At 44.9% G+C, this 21,019-nt stretch overlaps 1 protein-coding gene across 1 annotated transcript in view; it reads right to left on the minus strand.

Annotated features, from left to right (window-relative positions):
• Positions 1-6,488: 6,488 nt before the first annotated feature.
• The window catches only part of LOC138265248 (mucin-4-like), a 38,146-nt gene continuing 23,615 nt past the window's right edge, over positions 6,489-21,019 (minus strand). The window contains exons 7-9 of the mRNA XM_069212839.1: positions 18,617-18,657; positions 10,621-10,730; positions 6,489-6,810 (exon numbers count right to left, since the gene is read on the minus strand). Of these exons, the coding sequence (XP_069068940.1) occupies positions 6,667-6,810; positions 10,621-10,730; positions 18,617-18,657 (295 nt within the window). The 3' untranslated portion in view covers positions 6,489-6,666. The remainder of the gene's footprint in view (positions 6,811-10,620; positions 10,731-18,616; positions 18,658-21,019) is intronic.

Here is a 21,019-nt window from a genome sequence, read left to right on the forward strand (position 1 = left end):
CTCTTGTTTTCGGCTCTAGTTAGTGGTTGGTTGTGTCTTTTTCTCGACAATTGGGATTTGTAAAAATAAATAGAGTAAATTTAAGAGTGGTCCAGTTATCAAAGAGTGCCATTCATAGAGGCTGGTAATTGTAGTTTTACTTTCCACATTGGAAGTATGGCCTTAACAGACAAAGGGGCATATTTATAATGCCCTAGCGCCACCTTGCGCCACATTAACGTCATTATATTCAACGTTAATGTGGCCCGTATTTACAGGGTGGTGCAATGCAATGCAATGCCGCTCTGTAACCCTTTGTGCTACATTATGCCTGTGCTAGGCATAATGTATGCAAAGGGGGCATTCCCCTGTTAGGGATGCTGGAAATATGGTGTAAATTGCGCCATTTTTTACGGCACTTTTAACGCCTGCTCTCTTCTTTAATTTTCACAAAACACTCTCATATTGTACTAAGTATTACCCATTTTCCAGCCACTCCCCTGTGCCTCCCACATTGACTACCAGATTGTATCTCTGCATGTGAAGAAATCTTTGAACAATGGGCAGAGACATCTGCATAGAAGCATTCTGTTGTTTTTTTAGAAATACTACTGTTCTTTTTCATGCAGTTCCCCCTGTGGTTACCTACCCTCACCCTGACCCCACCCAGCTATCTGGCAAACCTTGTACTGTGGGCAGCACTTCTGGGAGCTGTTGGTCACGGCATATGTTAGTAGTTTCTGTCCTCACCATGCTAGAGGCCTAAAGCTCTTTATGTAGTTTCCCCAATTGCCTTGCTATGCTCTGCCTGATTTATAACTTAACTATTTAATTGATCATTGTTCCTTCAGCCTATCTTGATTTCCATCAATCCTGTATTTTCAGCATCAAAGGGTGCCTCAATCCTTCTTCACAGATGATAGAACATGTCCCAACATTATCTCTGTCCTATCCCTGCCACCCCTGCAAGACAATTTTAATCTTTCTATTGCATTTTTAAGTGTGTACCATTTACCATCATATTCTCCTCTCTAATAACTCTGTAAAGACACATTTCAGTCTGCAGTGTAAAAACAGACTTTCCAAAACATACTGAATTAAGCCACCAAGCATTGTCTCTAGGTTTTAGCTTTCTTTTTCAAGGTGCATTAGTAAATGAATATATTTACTATTTAAAGCACTCCAACTAACATGGACACCTCAAGGCACTGAGATAAAAAGGAGAATGGAAGGCACAGAGTACAATTGTAGTCCTTAAAAGGAGTGTACTGTGCATTCCCTGAGTAAGGGAGGAAGGAATCTTGTATATTGGTTGATCCACCCCCAAAACATTTACTTTAGAATGAGGCAGAGGCACTAGTTTTGCTGGCATGCTAACCTTAGGAGTCTGGTGTGCTAGTAGTGTTGAAATACTTAGAGGTGTTCCTTAAGTATCTCTTTTATACACTTTGCAGAAGATGTTCAATTCTTTCCACTCATGAGATTACTTTACAAAATGTGCAATACATGGGGAACACATAGTGCTCGTGAAAAACTTGAAAACCGGCGCAAGTAAAGCACATCAGAAAGGTGCATATAACAGCCAACGGACAATGATTTCAACCAATATTAAACATGAAAAAGTAACAAACAAACTTTTACAAAATCATGTTTTAAGTCATAGGCCGTGAGTTTGCTGTATTTTGTTGACAGCGTTTCGACCTAAATGAATTTCAGGTCATCACCAGGATAGAAAATCATATATAGAATTGATTGCTGTCTAGGGGTAGTTCCAAGACATGTATGTACAATGTCAGGTACCCCGGTGAGGGATGAAACCTCCTCAAATAAGGTAGTAATGTAGGAGAGTTTCTAGTACCCAAATTGAAAGGCACCAGTTATTCGAACCACAGGAGAACAATTTCACATTGTAGGTCACTAAGAACCCAAGGAGTCCATGACTTCGAACGACCAATTTAAGACCTAAAAGCCAAGAAACCCTAGTCTGATGCGTTCAGAAGGGAAACAGACAGGATCTCTGTGGCAACAACTCACAGAGTACAGACAAGCACAAGGTAATTGTGGAGTCAAAATTAACCACAGCAAAGTATCCACTGTTGGGCGCCGGTAGGATGTGTGTGTTATTAGTAATGTGTGAATGTCAAACCATTACATTTTACACCACATACACATACTACACATGATTATTAGAATTTAAGAAGCAAATATTAATGTATCTGAGGTATGCAGTATAAACATGTATTATGTGAATGAATGGTAGTGAATTCGGAATTCTATTCTATTCTATTTTATTCTATTTCATTCTGCTCTATTCTATTCATGTATAAAGCAAATAGCTATCCAAAGGGCCTCCTAGCGCTAACACACCAGAACAGACCCTCTTCCACCAAATTAGACGAATAGCCAGGCTTTCAACAACTTCCTGAAATGAAATTTATGTTCAATCTTGCGTATCCTCATAGGTATGGAGTTCCAAAGTTTAAGGGTCTGATTTCTTTGAAAGTAGCCAGGTGTGTTGCTTGACTTACTGCAAGACTTGGATGGACTAGATTTGAGTTGATTTTGTAAGTAAAACAGCTGTAGTATATAGAAATGTCTCACTCTATTGTGCGTTGTGTTTTACTATTTAGATTTGCCTCCTTTAAGCACTCCTTGATTTTCCTTTAACCACATTCTTTTAGTAGTATATATTCACAATTTCCCAACCAGTTCCCTTGCCCCCCATTTACTATTAAAATTGTGCACCCGGTGGGTGGAGCTCTCCCCAGACAAGAGGTGGGGCAAGTGAAGGCAGAGATCTCCAGCTGAAGATTTGTAAAAAGCATTTGTGAGTAAATACTCAAAAAATGTGTTGTGAATGTGACCTACTATTTGTACTTTTTATTAAATAGTGTTGCTACAGTCTTGTGGTGGTTTGATAAAGTTAACATGAAATATGAATGCACTTGGTATAATCCAAATGTCAGCACTCTCGTACTGGCAAGGCTCACCACACTTTCACCATTGCAAGGTCTAAAAATACTTTCCTGTATAGTTTAGATACTAAAATCTAGTACATGAAACTAAACCGACAATTACTCTAGCACTGTGCACTGCCAGGGATGGTGAAAGATATGCTGGCCTATGTACTGATATACAAAAAAACAGAGTGCAATCATGAACAGAAAAAAGAACGAAATCTATTTCATACTAACCTGATCTATAAAATGAATTAACTATTGAGGCAACCAGTTATCCATAATACATATAGAGTTATTTTCTCTTTTACATAAATGCAATGTCAAATAAAATTAAGTCATGTAACACATTAGATATTTAACTGTAACAGGATACAGTATCAGAGATAAAAGCAGTCCACATAATGCTCTAAATAGGCATCTAAAAATATATTTCTGACATTTGGCTTATTTTCCCAAAATGCAGTATGTTTAGACGTCAGACTCAATGGAGCTTTACATATTCCCTCGAACACAATTGCCCAACTTGAGTTTTCTGTCTACGTGTCAAAATAGTTGTGTCATGTTATGTGGCACGCTAGCCGTCAGAAAAAATAGCAGCTTACAAGGTAATGTTATGACATTTTGTGAATTCCATTGAGGTAGAAAAATGTTCCTTCCCACAACAGGTAAGAGAGGAAGAAAGACATGGGCCCAGACTAATACTTGCTTTGTGCCAAATTTTCGTCATGCAATTTTGGCGTAAACCTAACTCCAAATATATACTTTGGCACTAGACCCATCTAGCGCCAAAGCTTTGGAATGAAAGTAATTTTTTGCTTGCGGGAAAATACCTTGCGTGAATGAGATGCAAGGTAGGTGTTCCCGAGCAAAAATGACGATATGGCCTTAGCACCTTATGTAACCCCTGTGCTTAAATCAACCACGGGGGAGGTGGGCCATAAATAATGCCGCTAAGCTTGCTTAGTGCCATTATTTAATGCCTGGGTCAGGGCAGGCATTAGGGGACCTTTGAGCCTATTTCCATGGTCAGAGACTATGGTATAGGCCTACAGCTGCCCTTCCCTAGCCGCAGGGACAACCCCACCCACGCAGAGGGGCACCAGAGGATGGGGGACCCCATCCTCTGGCAAGTAAGGTAAGTACAGGTAAATATTTTTTAGTTTTTTTTAAAAGTGCCATGGGGGGTGCTTAACTTGGGCCCCCCTACATGGCACTGGGCCCAATGGCCATGCCTAGGGGATATCTGTCCCCTGGGCATGGCCACTGGGGTGGTGGGCATGACTCCTGTCTTTACTAGGACAGGCGTCATGCCCATGGGAGTTTTACATCAAAAAATGATGCTAGTCTGGTTAGAGGCATTTTTATGCCTCTGCTCATACTAGAGCCATCCTTTGACGCACAACCTCCTGTTCCCCCTACGCCTCCCCCACTCCGCTAGCATCCTTTTTTTATGATGCTAACCGGGCCTTACCACCGGCTACCATCAGTCATTAAATATGACGCCTGGCCGGCGTCTTGGAATTGTGCTAGCCGGCAGTATACCCCCCATCTCGTTCCTCCCCTTCCCTGCCAAAGTCATAGAGAAGACCATCAACAAGCAACTTACCAACTTCCTTGAAGACAACAACCTACTCGACCCCTCTCAGTCTGGATTCTGAGCGAATCACAGCACAGAAACCGCCCTCATCTCAGTCACAGACGACATCAGAACCCTGATGGACAACGGAGAAACAGTCGCCCTCATCCTCCTCGACCTCTCGGCTGCCTTCAACACCGTCTGCCACCGCACCCTTATAACCCGCCTCCGCTCCACCGGGATCCAAGGACAGGACCTGGACTGGATCACCTCCTTCCTCTCCAACCGCTCCCAAAGAATCTACCTCCCACCTTTCCGATCAGACCCCACCGAGATCATCTGCGGCGTCCCACAAGGCTCCTCGCTCAGCCCGACTCTCTTCAATGTCTTCATGAGCCCCCTAGCCGACATTGTACGCAAGCACAGCATCATCATCACCTCCTACGCCGACAACACTCAGCTGATAGGATGGAATGAAAGACGTCGCAGATTGGATGAAACTCAGCCATCTGAAACTGAACTCAGACAAAACGGAAGTCCTCATCCTCGGAAACACCCCGACCTCCTGGGACGACTCCTGGTGGCCCACGGCCCTTGGCACCGCACCAACCCCCTCAGACCACGCACGCAACCTCGGTTTCATCCTGGACCCACTTCTCACCATGACCAAACAAGTCAACGCCGTATCATCCTCCTGCTTCCTCACCCTCCGCATGCTCCGAAAGATCTTAAGTTGGATCCCCGCCGACACCAGAAAGACCGTGACCCACACCCTCGTCACGAGCCGCCTGGACTACGGCAACACCCTATATGCAGGAACCACCGCTAAACTCCAGAAATGTCTGCAACGAATTCAAAACGCCTCCGCCCGCCTCATCCTCAACATACCCCGCAACAGCCACATCTCCGCCCACCTGAGACACCTGCACTGGCTTCCCGTCAACAAAAGGATCACCTTTCGTCTCCTCACCTACGCACACAAAGCCCTCCACAACAAGGGACCCGAATACCTCAACTGCCGCCTCAGCTTCTACACACCCACCCGTCAACTTCGCTCCGCCAACCTCGCTCTCGCTGCCGTTCCTCGCATCCGCCGCACCACGGCAGGTGGGAGGTCCTTCTCCTACCTAGCGGCCAAGACATGGAATTCCCTCCCCACCAACCTCAGGACCACCCAGGACCACTCCGCATTCCGGAGGCAACTCAAGACCTGGCTCTTCGAGCAGCAGTAACCCCTATCCCCCTAGCGCCTTGAGACCCGCACGGGTGAGTAGCGCACTTTATAAATATTTATGATTTGATTTGATACTTTTTCACGCAAAACTGTGTTAGCGCAGTTTTGCGTGAAAAAAACATAAATATGCCCATGGAGTTACTCTTCAAGACCATTCAGATACCAACACTAATAAACGATTTCCAAGAAAGCTCACACCACTGTCAAAGACTCCAGGCTACTAGGCTAGTGCTTGTTTGTTAGTACTTTCTCTTAATTAACAAACATCATGTATGTCCACTCCATGAAGAAAGAATTTCTCCTCAGTACATTGTTATTGTATGTATCCCACTTTTTCTGCGTTGAGTGGAGATCACTTCACGAAATAGCTATATTTAGTGGAATCTCCAGGTTTTTACAAAAAATTCAACAGGAAGCGAAGAAATGTAATAATCAGTAATTGAAGGTAGTGCAAATGCTTGGTTCTGGTGAGCACAGCAGCAAGTGAAGTTTGTGCTCATGTGTAGGGAGAAACAGTGAGGTTACACTAGTAGTAGATTATTAATAGCTTGCAAACAAAATGGGCACTTGTGCCAGAAGTCACCACACATACTGTATCAAATCATCACTAAAGCAATTGCAGTGATGATACTTACTATAACCCAGTATTGGTACAGAAGTGCATATCAAAATATTGCAATAATAAATATTGATATTAGAGGCTACCAGTGTATTTAAAAAACTGCAAGGGTACTGTAAATTCATTTAATGTATTTGAATATGTTAAATATAGCCACTATTTTAATCATGCATCAATAGTACTGTCACATCGCTGCAGTATTCTTTATCAATAAGTATCTGTGGCTATTTTGTCTTAGTTGTTTTTTCTTAGTGAAGAACAGCTTTTTTCATGCAATGTTGCAGCATATGTTTGCTTCTCAGCTTTCTGAACTAGCTAAAACATCAAAGGAGACTGCCAGTTCCATGTTTCCGGAGTCAGAGGATGTATACGGTTGCATGTTTCCAGAGTCAGAGGATAAGCTTTCACTTAACCTTTGTGGTCGTGCTCGGTCAGTTTTTGCCTGGAAGACAAACAAACAAATTGACATTGAATGTTGACTTCAGAGTGGGCGATGGAATCATAATACACAGCAGGTATCATTGAGTTCAGGCTGCTGTTGCTATGGAATAGGATGTGGTGATTGAGAAAAAATAAAATTAATCAACTATTCCCACTGGCATGCGTCAAATGCCTTTTATGCATGCTCACCCATTGAAAAACATAATTACAGTGCATTATAGCTCTGTTTGGTTGACATGTTTAAACAGTGGAAGAAGGTAGCTTCAGCAGTTACATTAACTTATGAATCAACATACAGAGAAACTTTTACAAAATTATATAAAAATGTTCTTTTTTCACCAGTAATACATGGTTGTGCCACTCAATCCAGACTCATTTCTATAAATGAGCATATGAATACTATAATATGATTCACATTGAGATAGGCAGCATATACAGAACAGACCGGGGGACACTTGTGACTCCCCTGCAAATGTATCTTCTGTGGCAAAATCTGGGGACAACCTGCCAATACAGTTCGTCAAAGGCCTGCAGCAAGACTGTCAGAGGGCTGGGCACCCCCCAAAAATTGCCTTAACTCAATTTTGCCTCTTGCAATTTGTAGTGAATTGGCCATTGTAGCATGAGAAAGTTGGTAATGTTTAATGGCTATGGCCCTCATTAAGTCCCTGGCGGTCTTTTGACCGCCAGAGTAAATGTGGCAGTATCACTGCCAACAGGCTGGCGGGGTATACCGCCACAATATGAGTGTGGCAGGTTGGCTGCTGCCATCCCGCCACATCTCCACTCATACCACCATGGCGGTATGACCCACTGGGTTGGCGATGTACATATCCGACCCGGCGGTCCACAGCTGACTGCCGGCGGCATTATAAGCCGTCTTACCACCATGGTTCCGCAGTGGTAGCTGTGAAAACCATGGCAGTAGCGGCTACCGGTGACAATGAATTCCTTTCTGTCACCAGTAGATGGCTCCACCACACCCTAGCAAGCACCTGCCCCCCCAACACACATAGGGCCTCATTACGACTCTGGCGGTCGGTGGTAAAGTGGCGGTCAGACCGCAAACAGGCCGACGAAAACAAAAATGGAATTATGTCATCCGCCCCTTCACCATTCCGACCGCCATGGCGGTGAAGACCGCTGGGCTGGAGATTGCGGTCTCCAGCCTAGCGGTCATCACTAGACCGCTGACGGTACCAGTACCCTGCATACCGCCATGGATCTCGGATGTTTGGAAACCGCCATGAGATCCATGGCGGTAGGCACTATCAGTGCCAGGGAATTCCTTCCCTGGCACGGATAGGGGTCTCCCCACACCCTGCTACCCCCACGAATCCTCCCCCCACACCCCCCAGCCCCCGCCACCCCCAAAGGTGGCACAACCCCCCTCCCCACCCCAACCCCGAACATGCACATATACACACCCCTACACGCACACACACCCAACATGCACATATACACACCCCTACACGCACACATACACCCCGAAAACACATATCTGCACACATACACACAGACATGCACACCGTCCGACCCACACACAGTTCCCATACACACAACACCCCCGCATGCATACACTCACTCACTCACCCCCTCTACACTCCCACACAAACACCCCCATGCATGCACACAACACCCCCCACCCCCTTCCCTAATGGACGATCAACTTACCTTGTCCTTGATCCTCTGGGAGGGGACGGGATCCATGGGGGCAGCTCCGCCACCAGAATACCGTCACCAGAACACCGCCACACCGCATCATGGGACGTGATTCAGTGGGTGGTGTTCGGTTGACGTGGCGGTGGAGGTTGAGCAACCTCCACATTACCGCAATCCGCCAGTATGGCTGCTGGCGGCTTTCCGTCCGAAAAAGGAAGGCAGGCTGCCAGCGGTGATAATACGCGTCGCGGAAGACCCCCACCACTGGCGGTCTTCAGCATGGCGGTACCTCGGCGGTCTTGCAAAAAGACCGCTGAGGTCGTAATGACCCTCATAGTGCCCCCTACACACATAGCACTCCCCCACCACCCACCTCCCCTTCTCGTATACATGCACATGCACCAAGCATAGACCCATTCACCTCCTCTTTCAGACACCCGTCCACTCACACTCATCCATACACGCATTCACTCACACATACTCACACTCATTCATTCATGCATTCACTCACACATATGAACACCCATTCAGGCACGCATCCACACAAACATAATCACACGCAAACACACTGACATGCATACACCACAACACTCACAGACACATTCATACAGACACAGGCACCACACACACACACACAAAAGCCCCCACCCTCCCACCCACTCTCCTGTTGGACTCCCAACTTACCTTGTTCGGTGAGGTCATCCAGCAAGGAACGGGAAGGGGTGCTGCTACCACCGGCAGCGCCCCGCCAGCAGGACACTGCCAGGCCGAATTAATGGTCTGAATGCTGCTTGCTGCGTCCTTCTAGCGGGGCGGTGCAGGTGGTAGCAACACCAGAACGCCACCCCCGCCAGCATGGCTGCTGCCGGATATCCTCCCACAGTGTGGCGGAGATCTGACAGTACCCATTATATTGCGGGCGGAAGACCACCAGCACTGGCCGTCTTCTGGCGCCTGTGGCTTTGGCAGTCTTAAGAAAAGACCACCAAAGTCATAATGAGGGCCTATGTATATTAAATACAGCAGGATTGAAGTTGTGGAAATTACATGGTGCTGCAGGTGTGTGTTATATGTGTACAGGCAATTGGAGTGAAAGAGCTGGCTTTATGACTCTCTGGGGTCAGTTTTGATGTTATTATTTTGGAAATGTTAAAGATAAAAATGTTAGAAAAGGGAGCTAAGGGCTGTCTTTTGTGCTAGATTTTCATTAAAGGAGAGGGCTATGTATAGGCAGAGAAGGTTCATCAACACAAGCAGTGGAGAAAAAACTGGGTGGGAACAACATGCAAAGTTACGTGCTGCTTTGAGGAAGACAGATTAAAGTAATAGTGAAAGGTAACTCTGCCTTTGTAACTGGGGATAACTAACATATAATCTTGCCAATCTCTCCAGGATTCATTGGTGTTGGAACAGAGTAACACACAGAGGGACAGTCCGAGAGTTTGTAAAATCATGCTGAGAAAGCTATTTTCAAGAAATTAGACACAGACTTTAGGTGGCTGCAAGGTATGTTTTGTGATCATTTGTTACAGTATTACAAATAGATTTGTGATCTAGACATCTTGTACAAGAGAATGTTGCTGCCAACAACAGAAGTACTGCCCTTACATTTACAATTAGCACAAGCTAATGACACCCAAAAACATATCACATTTTCAGACATTGCATGTGGTTGTCTGGAAGGCATGGTTTGCTGTACCAGGGCCAATAACTAGATGCATCAGATCTGGCTTTGTCTTATCTGGTATGTGAATGAGATTCTACTCATAGGTGCAGGTAATCCCACCAACCTGCAAATATAAAGTGGCACAAAACATATATTTTAGATCTATGCTTATTCTGCAAAATCCAGCCCCTTCTGGTTTTTCCACAAGCTATCCTTTCTTGTATGTTATAATTGGTCTGACTGCAGCAGGCCTCTTTAGCTTTTCTATTGGTCATTGTATGAAGCTTGTGAAAATTTGTGCAGAGCAGTGTGCACAGTAACAATTTCTCTGAATCAGAGCTAATAGATTTTTTGATTTAGCGAAATATAACATTGGAACACGAAAGGTAATTATAGTGCTAAACACGTCTCATGGATATAATTGCATTGCTATGTTCATGGTGACCTTTAATGTAAATACAGTTCACTTTGATCTACGCATACCTTCATTGATGTGTTGACAAGATCAAGTCTGGGTTTCCAGCTGAGGAGGTCTGGAGTGTATTTGGGGGCAGATAATGATGGCAAATTTGTCTCCTGTAACCTTTTAAAACCTAAAGAAGTCAAAAAGAATTCATTGTAAACTGTAGTGCAGAACCCAAGTTCTAGGTGCTGTTGTTATGAAAGCACATTTGCCATTAGAAAAGGGTTTAGTTTTCAGCATTATGCACCTTTGGCGCACAGTCAACCATAAACAGTACTTTATTGGGTGTGAAATCAGTGAGTTTCATTCAGCAGGCAAACCCCAAAGGGCTATTCAACCTCGTGGCTCATCTAATCCCTCTATTGTGTGGCTGTCTGGGTGAAATAAACAAATTCCAACTGTACCCAGTCATGTGATACTGGAACAGGCTGAAGGCCCCATATAGGGCAGGAAAATAAAACTTTCTAAAAGTGGCATTTCCAACAATTGTAACATAAAATATGACTTTACTATTATAGATGTTTTTAATTACAATTTCTCAGAAACCAAAATGAAATGTTTTCCTGTTCCCAATCAAACGTTACCACTTAGTAAATGTAATAATGCAAACCAATGCTATCCTATGGGAGAGATAGGCGTTACAGCAGTGGAAAATACATTTAGGAGTTTTTTCAATACCAGGACATGCAAAACATAAGAGTTTATGGCCAACCCTTTGGTAAAAATGCACCATGCCCGATAGGCTAACTAGGGCCTACCAAAGGGGTGACTTACATATATTAAAAGGGGAATTTAAGGCTGGCGAGGGGGTTATATTGCCAAGTTGAATTGGCAGTTTAAAACTACATTCAGGCTGCAATGGCAGACCTAGGACACATTTGAGAGGACTGTGGTCAGTTTGTAAGATGAAGTGAGTACCAAACAAGTATGGTCTCAACTTTTTCAGGGACAAACCACAGCAAAGGCCTTCCTCTCTTCAACGCTGTTCCCTGGGGACTAACCTTCTGCTAATGAAAGCAACAGGCTGGTTATGGCCATCATTGTTGGTTTGGGACAGGACTGCAGTCTTTTCTTTTGCTCCTGACATGTGACTTTGCAAGTACCGTTTAGTTAAGTCAAAGGTACCAACAAACTTTGCTGCACCTAATATGTCTATCAGCTCATCAGCCCTTGGAATAGGGTGATCATCTGTCTAGGTGGCAGAGCTGAGACGTCTGTAGACCACACAGAACCTCATTTTTTCTTTCCATACTTAGGATGAGGTTTGGGGACTAAGACCACTGGGCTAGCCCATCAATTGGTTCAATAACCCCTAAATCCCAGCATCATGTTAACTTCAACTTTGATGCTCTCCTTAACTTGATCAGACTGCTGATAGATCTTGGATTTGACAGGCAAGCTATCAACTGGGTACATCATGGGTACACAGGTGTGTCTATCCAGGGGTTAAGGAGAAAAGCTCTGCATACTGCTTCAAGACTTGCCGGCAGTCAGCCTGCTGTTGGGCATCTGAGTAGACAGCTCTATCAACTGACCCATCTTTAGGGTTGTGATGAGAGGAGGTAAGGGAAAGGCTCAATCTCTGCTTCCTGCTCCTCATCAGTAACCATCAGCATGGTCATCTCAGCCCTATCACAGAAAAGCTTGAGGTGGTACACATGAATCTTCCTTTTGGGTATCCTGCTAATACGAAGTACAGTACAAGTAGATGACCTCACTTTTATGTTCTAGGATAGGGTAAGGGCCACTCTACTTTTCCACAAGTGCCCTGGGAGCCACAGGCTCCAGAACCCATACCTTCTGTCCTGGTTTAAACTCCACCAGTGCAGCTTTTTGGTCATATCACTGATTCTTGAGCTGTTGGCTGTCCTTAAGGTTTTTGGATGCTTTTACCACGTACTCGGCCATCCTTGAGCAGAGGCCAAGCATATGGTCCACCACATCTTGCATAGGCTCGTGGAGAGGTCACTCCCAACCCTCCTTCACGAGTGCAAGTGGTTCCCTAAAAGGGTGGGCAAACATAAGTTAAAATAGGGAAAAACCTACTCCCTTTTGAGGCAACTCTCTGTAGGTGAAAAGCAAGCATGGCAAGAGGACATTCCATCTCCTTTTGAGTTTTACAGGGAGCGCCATGTTCATGTCCTTCAATGTCTTGTTAAACCTTTCATCAAGTCCATTTGTTTGTGGATGGTATGGTGTGGTACCACCACACTCATTCCACATGTGTTTTAGGTAAGCTGATATGAAGTTGGCACCTCTGTCAGAAACCAACTCCTTAGAAAACTTTACCCTGGTAAAGATACCAATGAGGTCTCCTGCAGTAGCCAAAGCCCTAAGGGGAATTGCTTCAGAATACCTGGTAGCATGATCCACTACTACCAGTATATATTGTTTTCCCGAGGTTGTGGGTGGTTCAAGTGGAACCACTATGTCCACAACAACCCTTCCAAAGGGAACCCCAACCACTGGTAGTGGAATTATGAGGGGCTTTTTGTGGTTACCTGCCTTACCACTGGTTTGGCAGGTGACAGAGAAGTTGCAAAACTCCTTCACCTTTTGAGACATGTTAGGCCAGTAGAAATGGCTGACACGCCTATTCAAAGCTTTAGTTTGGCCCAGATGACCAGCTAGGGGGATGTCATGTCCTAAAGTGAGGATGAATTCCCTAAACTGCTGATGCACTACCACTCTTCTGGTTGTACGAGGGTTGGGGTCTCTGGCCTCAGTGTTTGAGTCCTTCCTCCCAAAAGACCCTGTGGGAGTTACTGACATCTCCCTTTTCCTCTGCGACTTCTTGCTGCTTCAGGCCCTCAAGAGTGGGACAGGTTCTCTGTCCCTGGCACAGCTAGTCCCTAGAGGGTCCCCGTGGGCCCAAGAGCTCTACCTGGTAAGGATCAAGTTCCATGGGCTCAGTTCCCTCAGAGGAAGGTAAGACTTTTTCCTGAGAAGAGGAGTCTTGTGCTTGTTAAAGCTTGTTCTCTAGTCTTCCTGTCCTTTCTCTTGGAAGGTTGGGCCATTATTCCAGGCTCCAACACTTCTTTTTCACCCTGTGCTCGTCTCTGTGCTCTAGTCTCTACACATACCATCTCAGGGTTTCCCAGCATGGCTGCATGGGTTTTGAGTTCTACCTCAGCCCAAGCTGAAGTTTCCAGGTCATTCCCTAGCAGACATTCAATTTGGATTGCAGAAGAGACCACTACCTGTTTCAGGCCAGTAACCCCTCCCCATTCTAAGGTCACCATAGCAATGGGATGGACCTTAGTTACATTGTCAGCATTGGTGACTGGATAAGTTTGTCCAGCCAGATACTGTCATGGGAAAATCCGTTTTTCTGTCACCATGGTGGCACTGACATCTGTATACCTTAGGACTTCTACTTTAGTCCCATTAATCAAGGGATGCTGTTTATATTTGTTAATATTAGAGGCCAAACAACAATAGTGGCAACATCTACCACACCCTTAGAAATTAAAGTAGCTTCAGAGTGAACCCTGATTTTCTCTAGGCACACCGTTGATCCTCATGGAGACTGGCCAAACCAGTGCTAGCTGGTGCAGGACTAGGGGAATTCATTTTGGGAGGCCAAGTCTCCAGTTTGGTGTCCATTCTGCTTACAGTTAAAACACAAGGCCTTTTCGGGATCAAAGCTTTTACCCTTGCACCCACGTGAAGATTGTGAAGAGGCTCGGTGCCCACCCTCTTGCTCAGTTTTTTGGGGGCCTTTAGAAGACTCTTTACTTTTATCCTTATGTGTCTCACCACTCCTCCCTTGGGAAGGCTTTGTAACCCCTTTCTTTTTGTCACCACTATGAAAATCTTGGTCACCGTAGTATTGACAAAATGGTCTGCCTTCTTTCCCAACTCTTAGGGGAGAATTGGACCTAGGTCTACAAGAGACTGATATAACTCGTCATTGAAGCAGTTACTTAAAATATATATTTCAGAAACAAATTATAAGGTCCATCATAGGCATGCACCCCACTGCCAGTTATACAACCATCTAGTGTTTTCACTGAGTAGTCTACACAATCAAGCCAGGACTGGCTTGAGGTTTTGTGAGCCTTGCTAAACCTATTTCTATACTCCTCAGTGGTGAACCCAAAGCCCTCCATTAGGGTAGCCTTCGTGTGGTCTTAGGATTCAGCATCTGCACCAGTGAGTGTGAGGAGCCTATCCCAAAACCTACCAGTAAACAGTTCCAAAAGGAGAGCTCTCCAAATCTTCTAGTTCCACAAGCCCCCTCAAAGGCTGTGAAGCACTTGGTGATGTCATCACCTTCCTCATACTTGGGGACAATCCCTTTGATGATTGTAGGGGTGCCAGAGTGGTCTCTGTCCCTAGTTATTTAGTTGCTGCCACCATTAATGGGTGCTAAACTCATTTCTGATCTCTCCCTTTCTATAGTCAGAAGCTCTTCTCTTCAAATCTAATCTGTTGGCCATCCTTGCTAAAAGGCGGTCCTCCTGAACCCTAACTTCTTCCCCATCTGAGGGGAGGTCTTTCTCCTCAGTAGGGTGTTCCTTTGCACACTCTGCCAAGAGCTCCTGGAGATGAATCTTGGTAGGGTTGGAAACAATTTAAATTTTTCTGAAGCCACAGAAGGAGCCTAGCTCCTTCATCTGAAGATGGAGGTAAGAGTGCAGTCGAGTTCCACCGCCATGTCCTCTGAGCTACTGATTTTGTTACTAAAGTTGGGGATTACCTATAGGACCTAAAAACTACTTAAAGCTACTTACCCCTAACTATGGTAACTTTTAAATCTAAAAAATAAATGCTGAAGGGGACTTAACCAAGGCCCTAGCAGGCCTTTTAAAAAAATAGAAAAATTGTCAATTCAAAAATCAATTGAATCTGAAGGCAATTTTGGAACTTAGTCATGTGATCAGATATTGGCTGAGTAGTCCAACAAATGTAAAGCCGTAGACCCCAACGCTGATCCATCAATGTAGGAAGCTGGCACTTCTATACACTATACCAAAATGAGGTATAGTGTGTACAGAGTCCGGAGGTTTCTCAGAAGCTTAACAGAGGCTAAAGTAGATAATCCTAATGCTTTCCTTTGCGGTAGTGTGGTTGAGCAGTTAGGCTTATCAGAGAGTAATGCAAAGCATTTTTTGTACACACTCAATGACTAACTCCAGGCCAATTGCTTTTATAGAGCAAAAATATATTTTGTTACTTTATTACTAGAACCAGAAGAACTTTGTTGCAGGAAAGTGCAGATGTCAATAGATATCAAACATATGTATCAAATGTACTTTGGTTTTTGCAGATAAAGCAGTTTATAGGTAAGTAACACTTTTCTATCAAAAAAGTTGACAGTGCAATTTTGTGTAGGAGTCAATAGAGTCCTGGGGGGGAAGTGTTAGCACAGTTAACAGGTAAGTACATGACTTACGATTCCAGTCTTCAGGTGTTAGGATGTCCACAAGTCAAAGTTTAGGCTGACCATAAAAGTGCATCACTAGCAACACAGGACCAGCTGGGTGCAGAGGTCAAAGTTGGCATCAGGCTTAAAGTGGAATCCTATGAGGACAGGGAGTGGACGGTAGAAAGCAGATTGCCGGTAGGTACCCGTGGTTCCAGGACACAGGCCTGGGGAGTTTAGGTCAGCACTGGGGGGCCACAGGTTCACACCAAACACACACCCTCTGCAGCACAGGGGCGGCCAGTTGTAGGGTGCAAACACAGAGCTGGGCGCCCAATGCTTTTCAATGGGGGGGACGCTTGGGGGGGTCACAAAAGATGTTGCAGGTGGGTCCAGGGGGTCGGTTCCAGGAAACCAAAGTCTGGACAGGCAGGAGAGGCATCCGCTGGACATTCCTGGACCATCAGTTGGATTCCCCAAGACCAAGGGGCTGTGGGTGCAAGGGTCTCCTTGGACGTTGTGAATCTTCATCGGATCCTGTCGCGGTCAGGGGGTCCTCTGGATTCAGGCTGCAGGCATCGTTGTGTTTGCCAGAAGGGGTCCACCCAGTGTGGATTCAAGGTTGTAATCACCTGGGGACCGTCTCTGGACCGGTGGGCACCTGGACTCTGGCTGTGGGCGTCAGGTGCAGAGTGGGCAGGGCTCACAGATCTGGGGTGGTTCTGGAGACTTTTTTGGAAGTTTCTTCTGGACAGAGCCACTGTCCTCTGGAGGTCTTGGTCCTCTGCTGGGCAGGCATCCCTAAGAGGGGTTTGTAGAGGTCTCTGGTTCTGCAGGATGCATCACTTTCTTGGAGCAGGGGCCTTTGAAGCTGCAGACAGGCCAGTAGGGCTGGGGCCTAGTCAGTTGTCATCTGGAGTCTTCACTGCTGGGGTCGGCTTGACAGTCCTTCTTCTTTCTTCTGGTGAGTAAGGTTCAGGTGTGCCCCTAAATACTAGATTTAGGGGCATTACGGGGGTCAGGGGGCAGTAGCCAATGGCAACTGTCATTGAGGGTGGCTACACCCTTCCTGTGCCCACTCCGGTTGGGGAGGGGGGCACATGCCTAACCCTATTGATCTTTATCCTCCAAAACAAGATGGAGGATTCTGCAAGGAGGCGGTCACTTAAGCTCTGGACGCCTTAAGCGTGATCCTAGCTGCAGTGATCACTCCTCCCTGTTTTACCTAATTTTCCAGCTGGACCCGTCATCAAAAGTGGGGCTTGGTCCAGAGTGAATCTCCACTAGCTGGAGTGCCCTGGGGCAGTGTAACAGGAGGCCTGAACCTTTGAAGCTCACAGCCAAGTGTTGCAGTTCCTGCATGGGGGAGGTGTGAAACACCTCCACACAGACCAGGCGTTGTTTCTTACCCCAGAGAGCACAAAGGTTCTTACCCCATGGTGTCAGAAACTTGACTGTTAGTGGCAGGCTGGCACAGACTGGTCATCCCTGCATTAAAGCGTTGGGTTAAATACAGGGGGCATATCTTAGATGCCCTCTGTGTGCAATTTACTCTTATATCCAACACTGGCATCAGTATGGGTTAATTGTGCAGAGAATTTTGATACCAATATTCAGTGATGCCATCATGGAGTTGTGGAGTTCGTAATGACAAACTTCCAGCCTATCTACTCAATATGGCCATATTGCACTTACATTGTCTAAGAATGGACTTAGACACTGTAAGGGCATTTGCTCCTGCAGCTATGCCCTCAACTATGGTATAGTGCACCGTGCCTTAGGGTTGTAAGGCCTACTAGAAGGATAGCTTGTCTATGCCACAGAAAGTGGTTTGTGGGCATGGCACCGTGAGAGGGATGCCATGTCTACTTTACCTTTTTCTCCCCATCAGCACACACTGTATGCAGTGGCACACTAATGCTGCAGCCCTTAGGGACCCTCCCTGGCCACAGAGCCTGTGGTACCACTGGTACCTTATACAAGGGACTTAGCTGTGTGCCAGGGGTGTGACAATTGGGGGAAACAATAGTACAGTTTAGGGAAAGAACATTGGTGCTGGGGATTGGTTAGCAGGATTTCAGCACACACTCAGTCAAGCTAACATCAATACCAGGCAAAAAGTGGAGGGGTAACCATGCCAAAAGGGGCACTTTCCTACAGAGGCTACTTATATGGTTGGCATAATACATCCTGCTGGCCTACTACTAACATTTAATTTACAAACCCTGGATATAGGGTATGACCCTTTACCTTGGGACTTATAAGTAAAGTAAAATGCCTCTTAGGTATAAGCCATGTTTACCATGTTTTAGGGCTCAGCACAAGCACCTTAGCACTGGTTAGCAGTGGTAAGGTGCACAGAGTCCTGAGGCCAACAAAAATGAATTCAGCAAAAATAGGAGTGGTGAAGGCAATTCTTTTTGTGGTTGACCCTGCAGACCCTGTGTATTATGCTATGCAGACATGCACATGCTTAGTAAACATTTCTGTCCTCCCAAGACAATTCCTCAGTTTTGAGTGTCTACCCTCAGCCTCACTCACACCTCAGTTTGTTGCAGCTGGTGTGTCCCCTGAAGGAAATACTTTTACAGTTCATGGATTCATAGAAATCATGATATAAACCATTCAAACTCTGAGTATCTACTCACCAGTAAGAGAGCTACTGCTGTGGAAGCTGGTCTGGAGGAAGCTGTTATAAAGCAAAAGAAAGAAAAAAATTGTGATGAGGAAAGATTGTATGAATATCCCTCCTGCCACTCTCTTTTAATTTGCTCTTTCAGTGTCTCTATCATTTCTGTTCTTCCACAGCATGCTTTCTTCATCTCTTCTTTAACAATAGTCAGCATCCCTCTCTCTCTTTCTCTCACATTTTTATACCCACGTTGTTCGGCCTTTTCCTCCTCAACCACTTTTGTGCACTAATTTTTGTACTCTCATTGTTCTGTTATTTCATCCTTAGTGTCTTAGCAAAGATAGCTAACTGGTCTGGGATTCGCTGGTAAATTCAAATGTCCCAAAGCTTCAGTTTTTCTGACAATTCCACTATTTGAGCGTTTTGTGATAAGAAATTTAAAGTTGAAGGTGGAAGGGTGCATAACTGGGTTTAAGAATATCTGAATGAATAACCCTTCAACTCATAGCTCTCTGTCCTTCACTTCTCATTACAAGTCTTGCTTTTTTGTTTTCTAGACTGGATACGAGGAGTCTATGGGACTATGGTGCAGTTAGCAGAAACACTGTTAAAAAAAGAGCAGAGATGGATATTTTTTAGAGGTCAGTTTAATACACATGGTCTTAATCGTGAGATCCTTTGTATTGGTATACACTGAATATAGATCCAAACAGCCTTTCTGATCAGGCATGTTACTGTTACCTGTAGGAGTCCATTTGAAACAGGCAGTCATAGTCCAATGTAATAAATGAAATATCAACAATCAACTTTCCTAAACATACAGATATGGCTTGCTGTCCATCAGTCATTCTGGAGCTTATAGACAAAAACAAGATTGTTTACATTATCAGTGAAGAGCCATTGCCAATGATACCATACAGATGCATGTAAGATTACAAATCTAATTAAATACCGATAATCATAAAAAAAGATCCCATGACACTAGTCAGATATCTACCCTCCCTCCAAAATAGGAGACATAACTATACAACAAAGTTCTTACTAGTACATGGTATTGTTAAAAATTGATTTATTTGAAACAAATTTCATAATGTATTAACCAAATCATCTGTGTATGGAAACATAGATAGACTCCAAACTCAAAAATACACAATAAAATATGTAAAATGTGTTCCAGAAGGATCAAACAAGTCCCCCCTCCTTTATTCTGCTGATTAGTTGATAGTGGAGCTGCATTGAATCCTCATGGACACCAACAATATCTGACATCACAAGCAGCACTCTGTGATAACGCCCCACATGGAATGCAGGCTGAGCAACATTTAAAAGCTGGTTCCCTAGCAGTGACGTCTCTAACAGGTAAACACTTTGGTAAACTGGTTGGTTCAGCACACGTGAGAGTTAGAACACCTGGTATGCTTTTAGGGCGGCATCTCTGTTCCTTGTGACATAAATCCTGCTTGCCAAGAGTGCCTAATGAATGGAACCTAACAAAGAGTATCTCTTTTGTGGCCCTGTTATTCTTGAGTTAGGGGTGAGTGCCAACCATAACTAGAACCAGACACAATTTTCAACTCACTGCGGGCCCAATTCACAAAGAGCCTCCTCAGCTGTGGCAGAGGCTCCCCACCTGCGGTGGATCTCTGCAATGAGAAACTGCAATATGGAGATCCCACTACTTGTGCAGAGATCCTGCATGACTGTGGAGGCTCTTTGTGAATTGGGCACTGCATGTTTTGCCCAAAATGTGGAGGTAAATTATGATTCACGTAAATATAGGGGGTGTAGTTAAATGGCCTTTGCTGCAGGATCATCCCCAAACTTTTAGCCTTCCTCCTCCACTTTCTTTGACCTCGTTTTTTGCTAGAAATCACTTCTCAGTAGTATGTGTGCAGGAAAATGCCCCATTCCTGCACAAAAACAGTCCTGCTGACAAAAACAAACACCCTTGCACCATGGTGTAAGGATGCCTGCGATGGTGCTAGGCTGCCAAAACAGCACCAGCACTGGGGGGAAGGACAGGAATGCACCATATTGCATTAATACAGTACATTCATGCCCTTTCACTTTGACGTAGGGCAGCGCAGCAATGTGACTTGCTGAACTGCTCTATACCAAGTCCCCATAAATGAGGGCCTAGGAATCCACAATGTCTCTTTAGAATGAGCTACTATTTATGAGCTGACCTTGATTATGGAGACAAGCCAGTGATAAAGAATGCCACATTGGTGGGTGATATTCCTAAAAAGAAGAGCCTTGATTTAACTATTTGTGTTAACCTAGCAAAAGAAGAGAACTGTATGATGCACTCTCCCTCTTGTTCGGTCTATTTGAAGCAAACAACTGCAGTGTTGGGCGCTATATGAAAAGCCCCACAGTGGGACAACTATGCTTCCGCACATATGAACATTCAAATTAT

This window comes from Pleurodeles waltl, chromosome 11 (genome assembly GCF_031143425.1).
Source record: "Pleurodeles waltl isolate 20211129_DDA chromosome 11, aPleWal1.hap1.20221129, whole genome shotgun sequence".
In the NCBI taxonomy this organism is placed as follows: domain Eukaryota; kingdom Metazoa; phylum Chordata; class Amphibia; order Caudata; family Salamandridae; genus Pleurodeles; species Pleurodeles waltl.